Source organism: Falco peregrinus, chromosome 5, assembly GCF_023634155.1.
Source record: "Falco peregrinus isolate bFalPer1 chromosome 5, bFalPer1.pri, whole genome shotgun sequence".
Taxonomy (NCBI): domain Eukaryota; kingdom Metazoa; phylum Chordata; class Aves; order Falconiformes; family Falconidae; genus Falco; species Falco peregrinus.
In genome coordinates, this window is record NC_073725.1 from 44040232 (window position 1) to 44057073 (window position 16842).

The window sequence follows — 16842 nt, forward strand, 5'->3', positions numbered from 1 at the left end:
GCCCAAGGAAAAGCATAAGCAAAAGCTTTTTTTACTTGAAACACTTGGATCTATCAGCTAATTAACTATTCCAGTTTTCTTTTTTTCCCCTGCTTTCAGGGGGAAAAAAAGATTTTGTGCATTCCTCATAAATAAACAGGTATGAAATACTCATAGCCCAAACATCTATTTCTTCCACTGTTAGGAAATTATTAGCACAACACACATTTTTACTAGTCCCCAAGGTTCACAAAGAAAAATAATATTTACATTCAATAGTCATCATGGTAAATGAAAATGGACCTGGATTGTGAGTTTATAAACAAATTTATTTTTATAATAGAAACTGAGCTCAATGTTGGGCATTCATCCAGCTTTCAGTGTACTGTGTTATACTTACATATACAGACATTCACATACTAGAACTCTTGAAAAGCTGATCTTGCACTTATCCTTGTCAGAAGCTTTTAGGCTTACATTAAGAAAAATCACCAGGTTTTGATGCCTGAAGAGGCAGCAAGCATCAAGAAAATTCATTTTCTAACAGCTCTCAGGAGCAAGCATTAAAATAATCCCCAAGAAAACAGCAAACACTAAACAAGACTGAAAGCTGATCAGGAGGAGAAGGATTTGAAACTTAACCCCTAGACAGCAATAAAAGAACACTGTGAAAGTTTGTAGATGGGAACTCTCAACTATGGCGATCTGGACTTTTTTAGGACAGGATACTAGAACTGTGAGAAAATGTTGTATGTGTTTGTGTTTAGCAAGATTGCATCTGAGTCACAGATCACAGTGTCCGAGGCAATACATTAGTATCTGCCCTGGCTCTATCATATTAAAAAATGATATATAGGCTGAGAGATTAAGACCAAAAAAATGGGGGTGCGGGGTGGTGGGGTGGGGGATGGGGGGTGTTTCACTGCTACTACATGAATGAAAGTATCAAATTAGGAAACTTAAAATGTGTCATCTCCTTATACAGTGTAAATCCAACATGATCAGGCCTCCGGGGAAACAAACGCAAATTGAAACAACAAAATGTCTATAACCCTATACTGATTATGTCTTGCAACTGGAAAAGCAAATAGTCTTTAACAAGACTGAAGCATCACTAACAAATGATCTCCTGCAAAAGTATGATTATTATATAAACATATGCCACAAAAACTGTTTTGCTACTTCTCCTGCTTCACATTGTCACTTTAAAGATGTTCCCCACTTACCACCATTCTGAAAAGCAGACTCGTACAGTTACTTCCAAAATCTACTGATTTATATGTATTTTATTACATTCCCACTTTGCTGGTTCAACATCTATATTCTTCTCTTGGTGAATGAGCTACGTAACCAAGACAGCAAAACACAATAGCACATAAACACCCAGAGCAAGAAAACTAACAGAAATTACAACTGAGTGTCTACTATCTTGGGAAAAGATGACTGTTACTTTAGCTTAATGTAGGAATATTTGACTTGCTATTTGACAGCTGTGTTCTTCCTATCTTTTCACATTATTGTTATTAATTGACTTAAGTAACCCTGAAGCAATCACAAGCTAGGAGAAGTTCAATAGCTGTCTCCTTTAGTTTTGGACAGTCTAGTGCAGAACTGTTCCCAGATCTTTAAATCAGTCCCAAGGAAGCACGGAAAAATGTTTATGAGGATTATTTCATGAATATTCTTAGAACCATTATTTTACATGTTAGCACATGTACATTTATTTCCCATTTCAGGTCGATTTTCACATTTTAACTGAACTTAATTTTCTTTATCAAATCTACATATGAAACTACTCTAGAGGGAGATCAAGTATTACAGGTCACTGATGTAACCTCTACTCTGCAGTGGCACCATTTATTAACTTGAGAAATACAAGGCAATTATTTAAGTAGGTATGACTTCAGATTGAACTAATTTGTAAGTACTCATTTTTTATTTTTCTTATCTCTCTTCTACAACAGCATGTCACTGGGAAGCTGCATTGAGGAAGGCTTTGCACTCTTTTAACTTAACTCTGAATGACCCTCTGTTTTGGAATACTTTAAACACTATTAAATATTTATTTTTTGTATTTCCCTTTATAGTCAGTAAGCTGAGCTCTAAACATAAAAACCACCATGTAGGATTTGTAGGAGGAAATGTTAAAGAACACAGAAAATGCCATTTTAATCTCTAGATAGAGAATTAGATTATCCGATGGAGTGGTGTAAAACAAAACTAGAGAAGTCCAGGAAACTAATACCTGTTACCACAAAAAAGAGGAAATCTTGAACATGAGATTTGATACCATACAAAATCATTAAGACTTACATAGAACAGTCTGATAATGTGTAATATGATTGTAAATGATGCAGTAAACCACAAAAAATAGGTTTATCATAGTAAAAAAAAAAAAATCCATGTGAAATAAAAGGAGGATTCTGCCCATAAGTAAGAAAAACTCTGAAACTTTCTCTATGGAGGTTGAAAATACTAATATACACTTGGTTCATTATCTTCAAAAACAAACAGAAAACACTATTGAGCATTGACATATAGTTACTATTTGAGATATTGCCCTGTGCAAAGGAGAAAATTAAACTGCCTTCAGTTTGCTTTAGATTATTCCTTTCAGATAAGAAGAAAACCAGTGCAATCTCTTCTTATGGCAGAAATAATGTGATTAAAAAAAGTGATGAAACACATACTTTTTTCAACATTGTTTCCCCCGAAGCAATTTTAAATACCTTTATCATTATTTGTGACACCTTATTAAAATTTTTTCTATGTAATGAAGAATTCATTCTACTGGTCTTCAGACAAGAAAAAGACTTGGCCCAAGGCTAGCAATGATCAGAAATTTCCTTTCAGAAATATTTTCCACAGGAAAATGCAATTTTTCCAGAAAATGCCCATTTCCTCTCAAGAAAATTAAAATGAGGGCTCCTGCCTAGACTGCTCTCATCAACTTTGTTTTCTTGTTGCAGATAACAGGAAAATTGGTGAAGAGCTTTGTAGGCTGGCAAGGAAGATAAAGTTACACAGTGGGGACAGGGACTTCTGCTCTCTCCAGCTTACCCGAGGGATAGCTATGGCAAAAGAGAGAGGGAGGAAAATCACCCTCAAGAAAGCTATTTAGAAGTCAACAGTCAAATTTTCTGCATAGAGGGAAACCTAAAATTTATAAAAGTCATGCAAGTATGTGGGGCTATGAAATTCTTCTTCATTCTCCTGAAACATTTTTCTTCCCATAAACAGTGTCATGATTTTTTTGTCAAAATCTTGGATGGATTTCCTTCTCTGTGGGTATTTACTTCCATCTTCATGCTAGTTCTAAATAAAACACAAAGAGCAAACATGGGTTTTATGCAAAAAGCCTGCAGAGGTGGTCTTGTTTCGGTCTTTCCCATGTATCTTGAAGAGGGAATTGAGCACGAACCAGTACAGCCAATATGGGGAGCAAGTTTCACAGGAGGAGAACCACAAACGTCTGGGTGTTGTACTCTCCATTATGGCAAGATCCCATCAGTGCTGACATCGTATGGCTGGAACCCTACAGAACAAGGTCTTGGCTCTGCTGAAGTCACTGACAACTGCTGTACCAGTTAAAGCATGCAAAAGTGATAGATGATGCTATGGTAGTCTGCTCTGGAGAGAACAGTGGAGGGCAGCTGTAGCGGGGGAATAATTTCTTGTGAGAAAAAAGAAATGTCCCCTTGTTGCCTCCAAGTTCCTAAATCACGGCTGTGATCTAAAACAGTGTATAAAAATTAATACAGTGGACTATACCTAGGTAGGTTGAAAATTGAGCTGCTGGGCAGCAGCAGGGCAGCAGCACCATTTTAGGATCAAACACCAAATCAGAGGACAGACCATCTGCAGAGGACACACCTGTGTGAGGAGATCACCCAGCAGAGGCATACCAACCTCAGCAGTCCTGTGCCAGCAGGCCATAGCAGGCAGGGTCAGTGGCTCTTTTTCTTCCACACCATGATCCCCTAGTCCTGATTCACCTGCTTGGCAGATGAAGCTATGGATCCTGCCAAGAGCATGGCATCACAGCGAGAGAAAGCACCTGCTTGATGTGGCTACAAAAGCATTCAAGCTCAGCCTCGCATTCAAGAAGCATGAAGAGGGAGTCAAAGGTGTAAATTTGTTCTGATGTGGATGGGGAGGAGGACACGTACTCGTATTCTCCACCTCTCGGGAAAGCAGCACCTATTTAAAATCAGCTTGCTATAATTGAGAGACAGACTGCAGTTCTGTGCCTACAGCAGCCTTTTTGCAGGAGGGCTGGCACAATGGCCAGCTGGTGCTGTTCTCTCTCCTTCCTATGGCATACGCAGTCTCCTCTCGCTGAAGTAATGACCTGTAAATTCTCAATCCCAGCTAGATAGATGCAGCAGAAATCCCCTCTGCCATATCCTGACCTAGCTGAAATCTGAAATCCTTGTATTAGCTACTTAGGTACCACAGTGATAGGCACAACACGGATTAGATTTGAATACTGTAGAGAAGATTTTCCACTAGAAAATCCCCTAGGATCTCTCTCAAAGTATCATTAAATTCAGGTCCACTGCAACAGAAACCACAAATTGGAAAAATGTGTCAGCGTATCTTTTAAGTTTTATGGTAGTTTATGATTTATAATGCATCTGTTCCTAATGGAATGGTATGAATTTTACAAGAAAAGTTTCTGCTTAGGTACAACTCATCCTATATGCATATTTGTTTCTCTAGGACTGCTGGATGATTAAGGAAAACCTGCAAAAATATCAAATGAAAATGTCAATCTTTTCCTTTAAAAGTTGTTGGGGTTTTTTTGTTGAATCAAATCGTTTCATGTTTAGTCTTAGTTATTTATTTTTTCTGCCACATCACTGATGTCAATTAACCTCATTTGTGTAAACTAATGTAGAATCTACTCAATTGTGATGAACCCAGCAGTAAATCTGTGGCAAACTAGTGAGTGTTTTATAGTCAAGTTAGTCAGTAGTGTTTTATAAATCAAGCTAATAGTTTAGAAGTGTTATACAAGTTTTAATTCCCAATTTATTTCTACTGTAATTCTTCTAATCACTCACTGTACAATGAAATGTCACATTAAGGTCATTTCAGCTACGGTGCTGCTTTAACTTGAGTATATATATGTTCAATTTCAAACTATGAAAGCCAAAATATACTTCATTTTATAATATTTGCTTAACATAGCCTTGATTAACAAATTGTTTTAAATTAAAACACTTCTTTCCAAGCTGTCCCAAGATTTCAGTGCTTTCTTTTGTTATGAATATTTTCCTTTATTTGAAAAAAAATCATTGCATTAGAAGAATGCATACTGAGATACAATCAATAATATGGATTTAAGAGTGTGTTCACAGAGTGGCTGTATTAAACTATATATAGTTAATAACTTTAAGAGAGGAGAAAGGCAAAACAAGAAAAATGTGGAAATGCTTGGTGGACAGAAAATCAGGACCGTCTATCAGCTGTAACTCTCATGAGTAACAATGAAAATCTGTAACTTCATTCATATTACACATACTTAACACTCAATTCCACTGAGATCAATGGAAGTGAAGGGTCACCTGCCTACATTGAGGGCATTATATTTTTTAAGACCCTGGAGGCAAATGACCTTGAATTTACTGTTTTACTGGTTGTTTGCATGTTTTACACTATGCTCAATATACTTGACTTAATATTTTTAATTCTATAAAATTTTTTGTGAGTGGTAGTATGCAGATCAACAGAAATACTTTTACTGCTACCAGTAAGTGCCTTTAAAAAAACATTATTTATTTGTTTTCCTTTCAGCATCAAACATTTCATAAAGTTAATACAACACCCAAATTGAAATGTTTCTTATGTAAGATCCATTTATTCTATAAATGGAGTGCAATGTCACTGAATTCAGTAATTCCTTATTGAATTCATGGATTTCTAATTGGTTTCATTGGATTGACAAATGCACTAGTAGTTTTTAAATTTATATTTAATAAAAATAACAAGTAAGATTTTTGAAGTGAGTAGTTGTTGAAGTTAGGAAGGTATCACAATAAACTCTGGATGATGAACTCACCCAAATGAATAAAGCAGGTGATCAAGTATCCATTCAAATATATCATTCAAATTGGTCATATTCTGTCACACAATTCATTTTAAAATAATTTTTGTGATTCTAAAATTGTACCTTGCTCTGAAGTTGCATTAATTCTTTTGCAAACACACTGTCAATTGTGGCTGGCATCTGCTGATAAAGAGAGTTGGAAAGGTCTTTCTTAGCAGCTCCTTTATACTTCACCTAGAGGGGAGAAAAAGTGACATATAATGCAAAAATTAAGATACAGTTATCACACTACTTATTTTTTCTATTAAATAAAATACCATAGACCATTAGAACTGGAAAAATCTAATGCTGTCATAAACTTTCAAGCAAAACCAGATCTTTAAATAACTAAAATACTTTAGGCGTATGTGTCTAATTCACCAAGCAATGCACAGCACCTCCTAATTAAATTCAATAATTTGGGGGGGGAGTATAAAATAAGGTAAGCAAAGCAGTTATTTTTCTAGCCTTTTTAAAAATCGTTTCTAAAAACTAAAATTATCTTTTTTCTTTCCATTTTCCCAAGTTTTGCACAATGAGTGCCACAAGAGGCCAACAAAAAGTATTTTACTGATTAATAAGTAGTAGCAATTAAATGTAACTGGAAAGGACAGGAAGATTGGGGTTAGCATGTCTGCCATCACTTCTATTTAATCTTCTCATATTACAGATTCATTTTTAAATTGCTTTTTATTTATCCTCTACTTCATCCAGTAGTCAGTACTAGCAATTCCTCACAAAAGGGTTTTATGAGACAGACCAGAATAATAGTTCAAAATCTGGGAGGCTTTTGCTTCAGATCTAAGGTTTTCAAATCCATAAAAAATAATGTCAAGTAATGCTGTGAAAGTAATCATAAATATCAAAGATACCCTAAATTATACTAATGTCATTAATTTACTGTGCAATATATAGCTGTTCATTAAGAGACTAGTTCCCCATATGTATTTATACACATACATATATATATATAAATAATTTGCTGTAACATTTCTTGTCGTTTCCCAAAAGAGAGGGCTCTCTTTCCTGCAGTAGACAAACTGTTAAGAATTTTAGTGTTCTAGTTTTGCAAAAACAGGTTATGGGACACTAGAGGTCAGTAATTTACAAGACAAACCACCCATCACATCACTGGCTTCAGGTAATGCTGCAATAAGCAACCAGTGTGTTCAACAGTGTGATAACATAGAACATGTTTAAATTTTTGAAATGTTTTTATATCTCTAAATCTCTGAGTAATAATTAGCAGCTTTTATTGGGAATCAGACAGATGGATTTGATAAATACTCCCTCTGTATTGTGCTTCTGTACAACAGTCTGTGCCTTAGAAAGTATAATTTCACCACATTTCTGCCCCTTGAGACATGCCACTCTTTCTCAGAAAATTCAATAAAACACAACAAAAATATTAATCGGATGCATTTATATTAAATGTCGCCACACAGCAAACTGGTGAAAACAGAATACAGAATGTATATAAATTACATAACTCCAGAAAGGATATTGGAATATACTTAATCAAAAAGGCAGCACAAAAAATGAGGTACCAAAAATTTTAAGTGTTTCAAGGGTCACAGTGACAGACAAATCACTCAGAAACAGCAGTTCCTTAACAAAGCAACTCTGTCTGGTAAACTCCCACCGCTGTTCTCAGCTGTGGAAAACAATGAGAGATGCAATCCTATGACATGTTGTACCTGGGACATGGAGAGCTGGCAGTAAACTCTGGCATTTTGGAAGCTGCCATTTTTTATCTGCCACTACAGTTGTGTGTGTGTTTGTGTGTACATGAAGAGCTAAAAACTCTGACATGGGTATGCATGTACATGCATGCAAGTGCTCAGGCAACCTGCCGATGCCATTAACCTGATGTTCCCCCAATCCCTTGCTGAAGGAGGACAGGGGTGGTAACATGGGTTTAACAATTTCCTTGTCTCCTTGTGTTTGTTACCAGGCTGTGAATTCTCCGCAGCAGGTAAAGTATGCACAGGTACAATCTGCAAAACTCATTACTGCAGAGTAAGTAACAAGAAATCCTTTTCCTATTCCTTAGTTTATCTATCCACAGAATGGGATAGCTAGGAGTGCCTCGGAACTATTAATGAAGTATCTTGGACTCCCAAAATAAAAGTGTTGCATAATTCCAAATTATTATTACTCACGTATATAGTATACACTAATTTAAGTTACTTCAGTTTTAAAGAGTTGTTATTTGAAATAAGCCATCCTTCCCCTTCTAAAAACCATCACATTCAATTGAGAGAGTTTTTAGGAAGGATAAGCAGCAAACAGAAGTCTTCAATCTTTTAGGTCTTACCTCAGAAATAAAAGCACCAAGACTTTTCACATGTTTTAGCTGTGGGGTGTCAGGTACAAATATGCACTTGCCTTTAGATTTTTTAAACTCTTCTTTATAGTGTATCTACAAAGAGAAGAAAAAAGAAGTTTAATTGCTCTTTAAAAAAAACAGAAAAATAAACAACAGCTATTATTATTATTATCATCAGTATTATTAATGTGGTTGTTGTTATTATTATTATTTTGTTTATGGATACTATGCTGGGTGGCTTGCAAATACCTCAGGCTGGCTCGAATTAAGCCAAAGGGAAACACCCAGTTCTCAGACACAGTACCAGGGCTATATAAAAGTCACAGAATTCTTTAAAGATGAAAAAGATACGATTTTTCTCTACATCTACAGCACATTTTCAGCACTGCTGTAGATGTGCTAGTATCTCTAAAGAAAGGAGAATCTAATAATTGATCTCCTTGATCCTTGATCTCAAAGATAAAATTGTTAAACTTCTAACACAGACCTAGCAAGCACAGAATCTGTGTAACATAATCAAATGCCCCGTATGAATCCAAGAGTTACATGAATAAATTCAGAAGGCTACTGCCAAATCATTGCCTACAAAGCAACCCAACAACCATGACATTCAAGTAGTAACAGGATTTCTTTAAGACCAAACAAATTTTAAATTCAGCCTTTTTTAAAACCGTGTATGCACAAAGGAAACCATTTTTTAAGTAGATCACCATGACATATTTTGCAAAAAAAACCAAAACACTACTCTTTTTTTGTTTAAAAAAAACCCAAAACCAACCATTTTCTTACCATGGGGCAAATGATACAGGCAGGTATAATAATCACATGACTGTTGATGAAGTCAGTGTTTGTATTAGTGAGACCACAAGAAGGATAAAATCTATGGACATGGTGAATGTGTAGGGACCTTTATCACGTAAGAACTGTGTGAAGAAAGATGGTGAATTACGATGAGATGAATTAAATAAGTTTTAAAGACAGACACTTTACATGGATAGCCTTCAATGTTTTTAGTGACATTTATTTCTTTGTACATAGAACAGTTAAGTTCAATGCAAATTGTATTATTTAGTATTAAGCTTTCATGGTTATTATCTGCCTCCATTTCTTCAACCTCATTTTCACATTCTGCACAACAGCAGCTTGCATTTATGCACTCTAGACTTGCTGACAAGCACTGACAGAAGCAATATGATCTGCATCTGAGCATTACAGAAATATGCAGCCTTAATTTCCTCTTTCTCTGAATCCTTAATGGATATCACAAGTTGTAGTCTACACTCCTCTACAGGGACTTGGAAAATTCATGAGTAGGATGGCAGCTTACACAAAAGCTGCTCCTGTACTTTCTGATGCAAACTTTTTGTCCACCACAAAATGGATTAGATAATGCCAAATTCATCTCAAACTGATGACTATGTAATCCTCACACAGGAAATAATTTTGGTTACTACTGAGCTCACCCACATTTGGACTACTGAAGGGATCTACATCTCATTACCAAACGTATTGTCTGCCTCTGTATATCAGTGTATTCTAAATACAAATGTTTGGTGAAGAATGGGTGTAAAATTACTGTATCATAATTTTACTCAGGAACCCACAAATTCAATGGTTCATGTAACCTGTGTGTGTCACTGGACTCCTAGGTAATCGTAGAGAACACGCAAAAAGGGCAGTTTTGTGGTAAACATGCGCAGGCACTCACTTTTCAACTTGCACGCATTCATGGATGTACTTGCAAGTGTGTGTATGCATGTGCACATGAACATATCTAGCCTTAATAAAAAAAAAAAAAAAAAAAAAAAAAAAAAGGCTTTGTAGGATTATATTTGTTCACAGTGATATGGCTGAAAAGGGACTTGTGAAGTCTACAGAGCTGACTGTCTACTGGTTAGGTTTGATGGCATTCCCAGTGGAAACTCCAGCAAAGCTGAGACTTTGGTAGAGGAGATGGAGAGTCTTGCCACTCACAACTTCGATAAATCACCCACAGATACCTGAGACCTGACTGTAATTACATCCATTTTAATTACAGAGCAATAATCACATTCAAAAATTAAACATGAAAGCTTTCTAAGGTATCTCTTAATTGAGAGTGAGTGTGTGTGTGTGTCTGTGTGTGTGTAAGTCACGCTTTCAAAATAACTGAAAGCAGTAAAGGACTAGTGCCACCTCCTTACTCCTATATTATTCACATTTATTATAGTAACCCATAGAGGCCACAAAACGCCTGTAGGTTCAAGTGAGCAATTTAGAGAGGACATGCAACAAAATGTGCAGTCAGACTGATCCAACACACTCCAGTCTGCTACAGAAGTGTTTGGATCGCATGGAATCAGAAAGCTGGAAGGTGAAATGGGACAAGTATCATGAACTCATGACATCTGCACTTAAAAAGTGTATCTGTTACAAATGATGTAAGCAAAAGGCTTAAGAGGTTGACTAGGACTGAACTTAACCAACGCCTAGAAGGAATAGGCAGAGCAGCTAACACTGTTCTCCAAAGTCTGGGGTTACAAATTCAAATGTCTAAAATACTGAACAGGAAATTTTGCCTGCAAGTGACTTACCCCTCACCACAAAATACACTGTTTAGGTTGAATAGAACTGGTAAGCCTGGAGAAAAAAACAAATAATAGGAAAAATTTGCAAATGATGGCCTGGAGCCACCACTGCTCTTTTGATATACTTTTGAAGTCCAATAGCTCACTGAAGGCCGAATTTTTAATAGCTCTCTCCTGATCCCTTTCTTCTCCCCGACTCATCATAAAACAACTCTGACCAGCAACACAGCTATCCAGTTAAATTGGATTAAAATTCCTAGACAACCACCAAAACAATAAGCTTAAAATTGCATTTTTTTCTGAATGGATGTTATTTGGCAAGATCAACTTTATAAAACTACAGCATCCAACCTTCAGGCTGAAGCTTCCTGGCTCGCCAAGGAAATTCATCTCGCCCATGGCCTGTTCTATCAGCCTCTTCCACAGGAGAGACACAGGAGGAGACTGTGGGCTAAAGGAAAGGCTCCAATGGTAACAGTTTAGTCCAAGCAGCCACCTTTCCTTTGTATTCAGGGGTACATATTAATCTAACTTTGATATGAATATACTCAAAAAACTGTTCTTAGTATCTTAACATCAATGATGTAACCATGTTGACAGTCATCATGCCAAGATCCATTATACAACTGTCATCTCTCGAAGACCCATTTAAGCTTAGAAAAGCCACAAAAAGGTCTGAACCTTCTTATCTAGCTCTTATGCTAGATCAAAAGGGAACTTTTTTCCACTAAGGATTCCCTTTCCGATCCCACATTTCTTAATTTACAGTCTCGTAAGACTAAGAGTTGTGTTAGGCCACAGACCAAGTAATACCAAATCCCCTCTCTGTGGCCACAGAAACCTAGAGAAAAGCACAAGAACAGCAAGCACACAGTATTGTCGCCTCACAGTATTTTACTAGACTCCAAGAATTTGGACCTCAAAGTCCTCCTGAGTTAGAGGATATGACTAGTAATGGTGCATTCATAGAAACAGCTCCATCCTAAATTAGGCGGTCACAACCGTATCAGTATGAGTAAAAAGGCACTCCGTTTCTGCTCTGGCCCTTCCTTTATAACAGGGACATGCAAAAAAAAAAGTTGGACTCTGTATAAGGACAGCTACACAGAAACTAGCACTACTTTTTCCCATAGCAGAAAAGAAGCACTGGTATCGTAAAACAAATTCAGCAGAATCTTCAGAAGGCAGTGTCTGCCTCTCTACCAAAAAGGATTATGACAGTTTGGTCAATGACCATTTTATTTGTATAGTAATCTTCCTCTCTGCTTATAACAGTATTCACAACATCACACCACGCAACCAAAACAAACAGATGAGAATATACCAAAACATAAGTAATCCAAGCAAATGGACAAGCTCAATTTCAATATGGAAGAGAAAAGGCCTGAAAAGGGTGCTAATTCATACAAATCAAACACACGTGACATTTTGAAAACATCTGTGGAATAAAATTGCATAATGGAGGGAGATTAAATGAAATGGCTTTAGGGAGAAACAATCCAGGGGGTATCACAGCCACAGAACAAACATCTGCCAACCTCAAATGAAAATGGGGATTTCCTCAAGAACCGGAGCATGTGAACACTTCACAACTTCCCCTACATACAGTTCAAGGCTGAAAAGTACACGTGTGTGAAGGGCTGCCACTGTAAGACTTTTTAAAACCCATATTGCCAAATTAAAGCCAGCTTGCAAAGAATGCAGGGCAAGCGTAATGCAACCCCAGTATCCAGTCATGAGCGCTCCTGGCACAGCGTTCTGATGGAGGAGCTGTGCTGACAGCTCCACCAACACAAAAGGGCAATCACCCAGTCTCGCGGTCAGCAAGGACACTGGCTGCTGTCCCAAGGTCATCTTATGACCAAACTGTAAGCCCCATAAAATTGTACGCATTTTACACATAAAATGTACAGATGTACACCAACAATAAGATTCATGCTAAAAAGGACAAAGAATATATAAAAAGTTCTGAATGTTATCGAGTCAAAAATTAAAGGCAAGAATGCAAACTCCTTGCAGTTTACTGGCCTCCACAATGAAGTGTGCAGGGTGAGGAACTTAGCCCCACAGCACAAAGGACTTCACTGGTCATAATAAATTCCAGTTATAGCAAGAAATTCTGGGAAACCAAATTCACCCCCCATATATACATATCCCATTCAAGCCAATGAAGAAACACCTACTGATTTCAGGAGAGGCAGAATAAGGGCCAAAAATTGGATGCCATTTAGAAACACAGTCCCTTCTTTGAAATTAAATGGTCTGGACCATTACATATTACTACTGCCATGAGAGCATTAATGACACTTTGCCATTACGCTTTACATATCTCAAGGAAAACCTAACAGACTAAATGGATCACAAGTTTTCAGCAAAAGCCCACATCCCTGAACCATTGCAGGCTTCAGAAAGATGGCTTAACTTAGTTACTCACCTTAGCTCCCAAGCCCCTGCAGAAAATCAAGAAAAAATACAGCCACTCCATTTATCAGTTAATTAACAGCCACAGCCAACATTACTTCTAATGGGTACACAGCACAATAAAAATTTCTTTTCAATTAAAGAAAGTATCTCTTCAGCATTTTTTAAGGAGTTTTTGCCTTTAAGAGCAGCAGTCATGTTTAGAAACCAGTTGCATGGAAGCAATAAATGTATTTTGGGACAGATAAGTGCTCCAGGTCCATTTTCATTTTGCCCTTTACATGAGTTGACAAGCATTTATTGTACCATATGCCATTCTTTTCCCAAAGAAAGCATGTAGACAACCATCAGTAAAAATATTAATAATCTCTACTTCCTAAAGTAGCTTGAGATTATAAGGGAGCCATCTTGCAGCTTCTCTTAAAAGATCTACCCGATTTTGAGTATTCTTTCTGTGAAAATTAAAGTATTACCAGACAGTGTCTGGACAAAGAGTAAACTTTGACCATGTCAAGTCATACTTTCAAGCCAGCACTGTAACAGCCACACATCCCAGATACTGTTTTTCTAAGTTACCTATTCTTTTCTGATACATAACCCCTAATAATTACAACCTAAAGTTTAGATGCTGTATGTTCTGTTCTCTTAAAACTAAGATACTCATTCGCCTTGAACAACAACATCCTAAATCTAAATATCAGATAAAAACACAACCATAAGCCAGACATCATTTTTTGTTTTCTTGTTAAAGCAAGTCACTCTCTCCTCAGTAATTGTCTTCTCTGCTGCCAGCCACCATCCTTGCAGGAGAAATACCATTCTTTACTCCCATTCACATGAAGGGTCAAAGTTACTCTTCAGACACACTTTCCAAGAGGGCCACAGAAATAAAATTCCCACCAAGGTACATCTGATGCTGTTAAACTGAAGCAATTGTATCTAGTCCAATTTAAAATGACTTGGATCTGAGCTACGATGTTTATACAATGTCTATATCTGATCAACAGTTAAAAATTTATAGTAAGCAAGTCAAGAATTTTCTAGCTAAATAATTTTTAAAGACATTCAAGCATTTCAGTGATTCTTCCTGTAAGTGTAAGTCAACAATAATATGCTATGCAGTTCTGAGTACCTATCAGCACAGATCAACAGATAACACTCAATTAATCTGTTTTATTTTTATCCTCCCTCCTTAAGGCTATGTATACTGGCACCCAGTTCTGCTCTAATCAATCAAACTTCATAGGATTAGGCTATAACTAGAAAAAAATACTGCATATTCCTCATGAAGTCAGCCAAGATGTTCTCATGGGAGACACCCTCTGCATGAGACCCAGTTTTGGAACATTCCCTTTCCTAGGACCTATGCTTCCATACTGTCCCAGAGCTCTGAAAAGCTCATCTTTCTGCAGCTGATAATTTAAGGGACCAGAGTAGGCTGTGCTTTTCTATTATTTTGTGTGCTTTTATATTTGAGTCTTGAATGGGCACGTGATGCACTGTACATATCTGGAAAAAATAGGTATCGTGAATATAAACCCACTTGAAAAGAGAAATGCAAATGTAACATTCACTATCATAACACAACAGTTATGTGAAGTAACAAAAAAAAACCAAACCCAGTCACTATCACTTACATCACTTATTATTTCACTGCATTTTCGGGCCAGTTCCATATTTCTGTCCTCAATAACAGGCTTGAGGAAGACCTGTAAAAGTAAGGTAATAATTCCAGGTTTACTGTCCTAAAAGGGTAACAATAGAAGGAAATAAGTACTTTTCAAAGCTATTGGGGTTTAACTCACCTTTTCTTCTTCTTCCCCATCCTCATTTTCATCCTCCCTGAGATCCTGAATGACAGATACTCTCATTTCAATACTTTGCAGAAAACACAATGAAAACCCTAAAAAGGTTCAGCACTGCAGGAAACAGCTCACACCCTACAGCATGCCTGGAATCAATGCTTCATTTGTGCCCTCCACTGCACTTAACTCTACCAAGGCTCCTTCCTTATTTAGGCAGCCCTTGACAGTCTTTATCTGAACAATTCAGTGTGAGTGAACTGAAAGGCATTGCAGATGGCCTGCCTAGCTATCAGTTGCAGCAGAGCTAATGCCTTCTTACAGATAAAATATAATTAAATGACCTACCCCAGTCAACTATTTTTAAAATGACCATGAACACACTTAATTAAAATACTGTGATGCAGTTAATTCATAACATAAGTAATTTAGTAGAATTAACTGGCTTAAGAGGGGAATACTGACTCTACACTTATGGAAAAACTGCACAATTCAAAGATTCAAGACACCAACGACTCCAAAACCAGTTATCACAAAAATTTTATTTTGTTGGTCCAATAACACAGCTTTTTGATTTAAAAAAGTACGCTATTCTTGTTTCCCAGCAATGTAACTGCTAGTAAATTTTTCAGGTAATACCCCTTTTTCACAAAGCTCATACAATTCCTTAAATGCTTTCTGCATCATGTCAGATGCAGGTTAAACCTGTGCATACAACAGAAAAACACGTCTGTATACTTACAAGTATACATGGCTATGTATTTGCATAAATATGAATGTTCCTTCACTGTTAAAAATTGTCATGGTTTGTAATCTCAAAACCAACCTTTTTCAATATGAAGTCACTGACTCCAGCTGCAATGAAACTGAAAGATATCCTTATGTTGATGGATATAGTGTCACAGTGTTTGCTTCTGTAAAACAAGCAAGGAAGTATTACAGGACCAGTTAGAGTAATCAGCATTTTAACATTATTTTTCTTTCCAAACTGTAGCTTGTATACTTCTCATGTTATAGAGGTCACAATTTTGAACTTCATCTAGTAAAGTGATTCACCACTACACAGCTTTGCAATCAGGCAAAGATACAAAGAATGTGTGCTCTCAAAAAACTCTTCGAAGAATTTTAAGTACTTGTGCCCAAACACAATGGCCTTGGAGCTTATTTAAAAACAAACGTTTCTTTACAAAAAGAAACATTTCAAAGAAGAGGAAAAATACAGCATCTGACTTAGTTAAGGTCTGAATTAAAAAAAAAAATATTGAGAACAAAGGCACAAACTCCTTTTAGTCTGCAATTATCACGAGACAGAACTCTTTATACATTAATAGTACAGAAAGCGTCAAGGTTTTCCATTCTTCTATTTCAAATATAAGCTCCTGAAGTTCAGTTTTGGAGTGGCACTGCTGAAGTTCAGGTTGAAACCTAGAAGCCTTGTTTGTACAGGTGAGAATTACCTGTAATATATGCTCACTACTTTTGGAGCTCAGGATGTTTGCTCCCGGTATAAACAAATGGTTTAGCCTTCTAAGATGAGTATTCACAGTAACGGGTCATTTTTTTAAGATTATGGCCACAGCAAATATATCCCTAAACAACAGACTCATGCATGATTTCAAGGACCACATGTTAAGGAGACAGGAGTAGCTACAG

The 16842-nt window shown here is 36.7% G+C and overlaps 1 protein-coding gene across 2 annotated transcripts in view; it reads right to left on the bottom strand.

The window, feature by feature from the left end:
- Window positions 1-16842, bottom strand: part of NEBL (nebulette) — a 269776-nt gene that overhangs the window by 81173 nt on the left and 171761 nt on the right. Inside the window, exons 1-4 of one of the 2 annotated variants that reach the window (XM_055805485.1) lie at window positions 15193-15258; window positions 15025-15096; window positions 8388-8492; window positions 6155-6265 (exon numbers count right to left, since the gene is read on the bottom strand). The exons of the other annotated variant lie outside the window; for it this stretch is intronic. Coding sequence (XP_055661460.1) covers window positions 6155-6265; window positions 8388-8492; window positions 15025-15096; window positions 15193-15258 — 354 coding nt within the window. Of the gene's footprint in view, window positions 1-6154; window positions 6266-8387; window positions 8493-15024; window positions 15097-15192; window positions 15259-16842 lie in introns of those variants that run through there. 2 annotated transcript variants of the gene reach the window in all.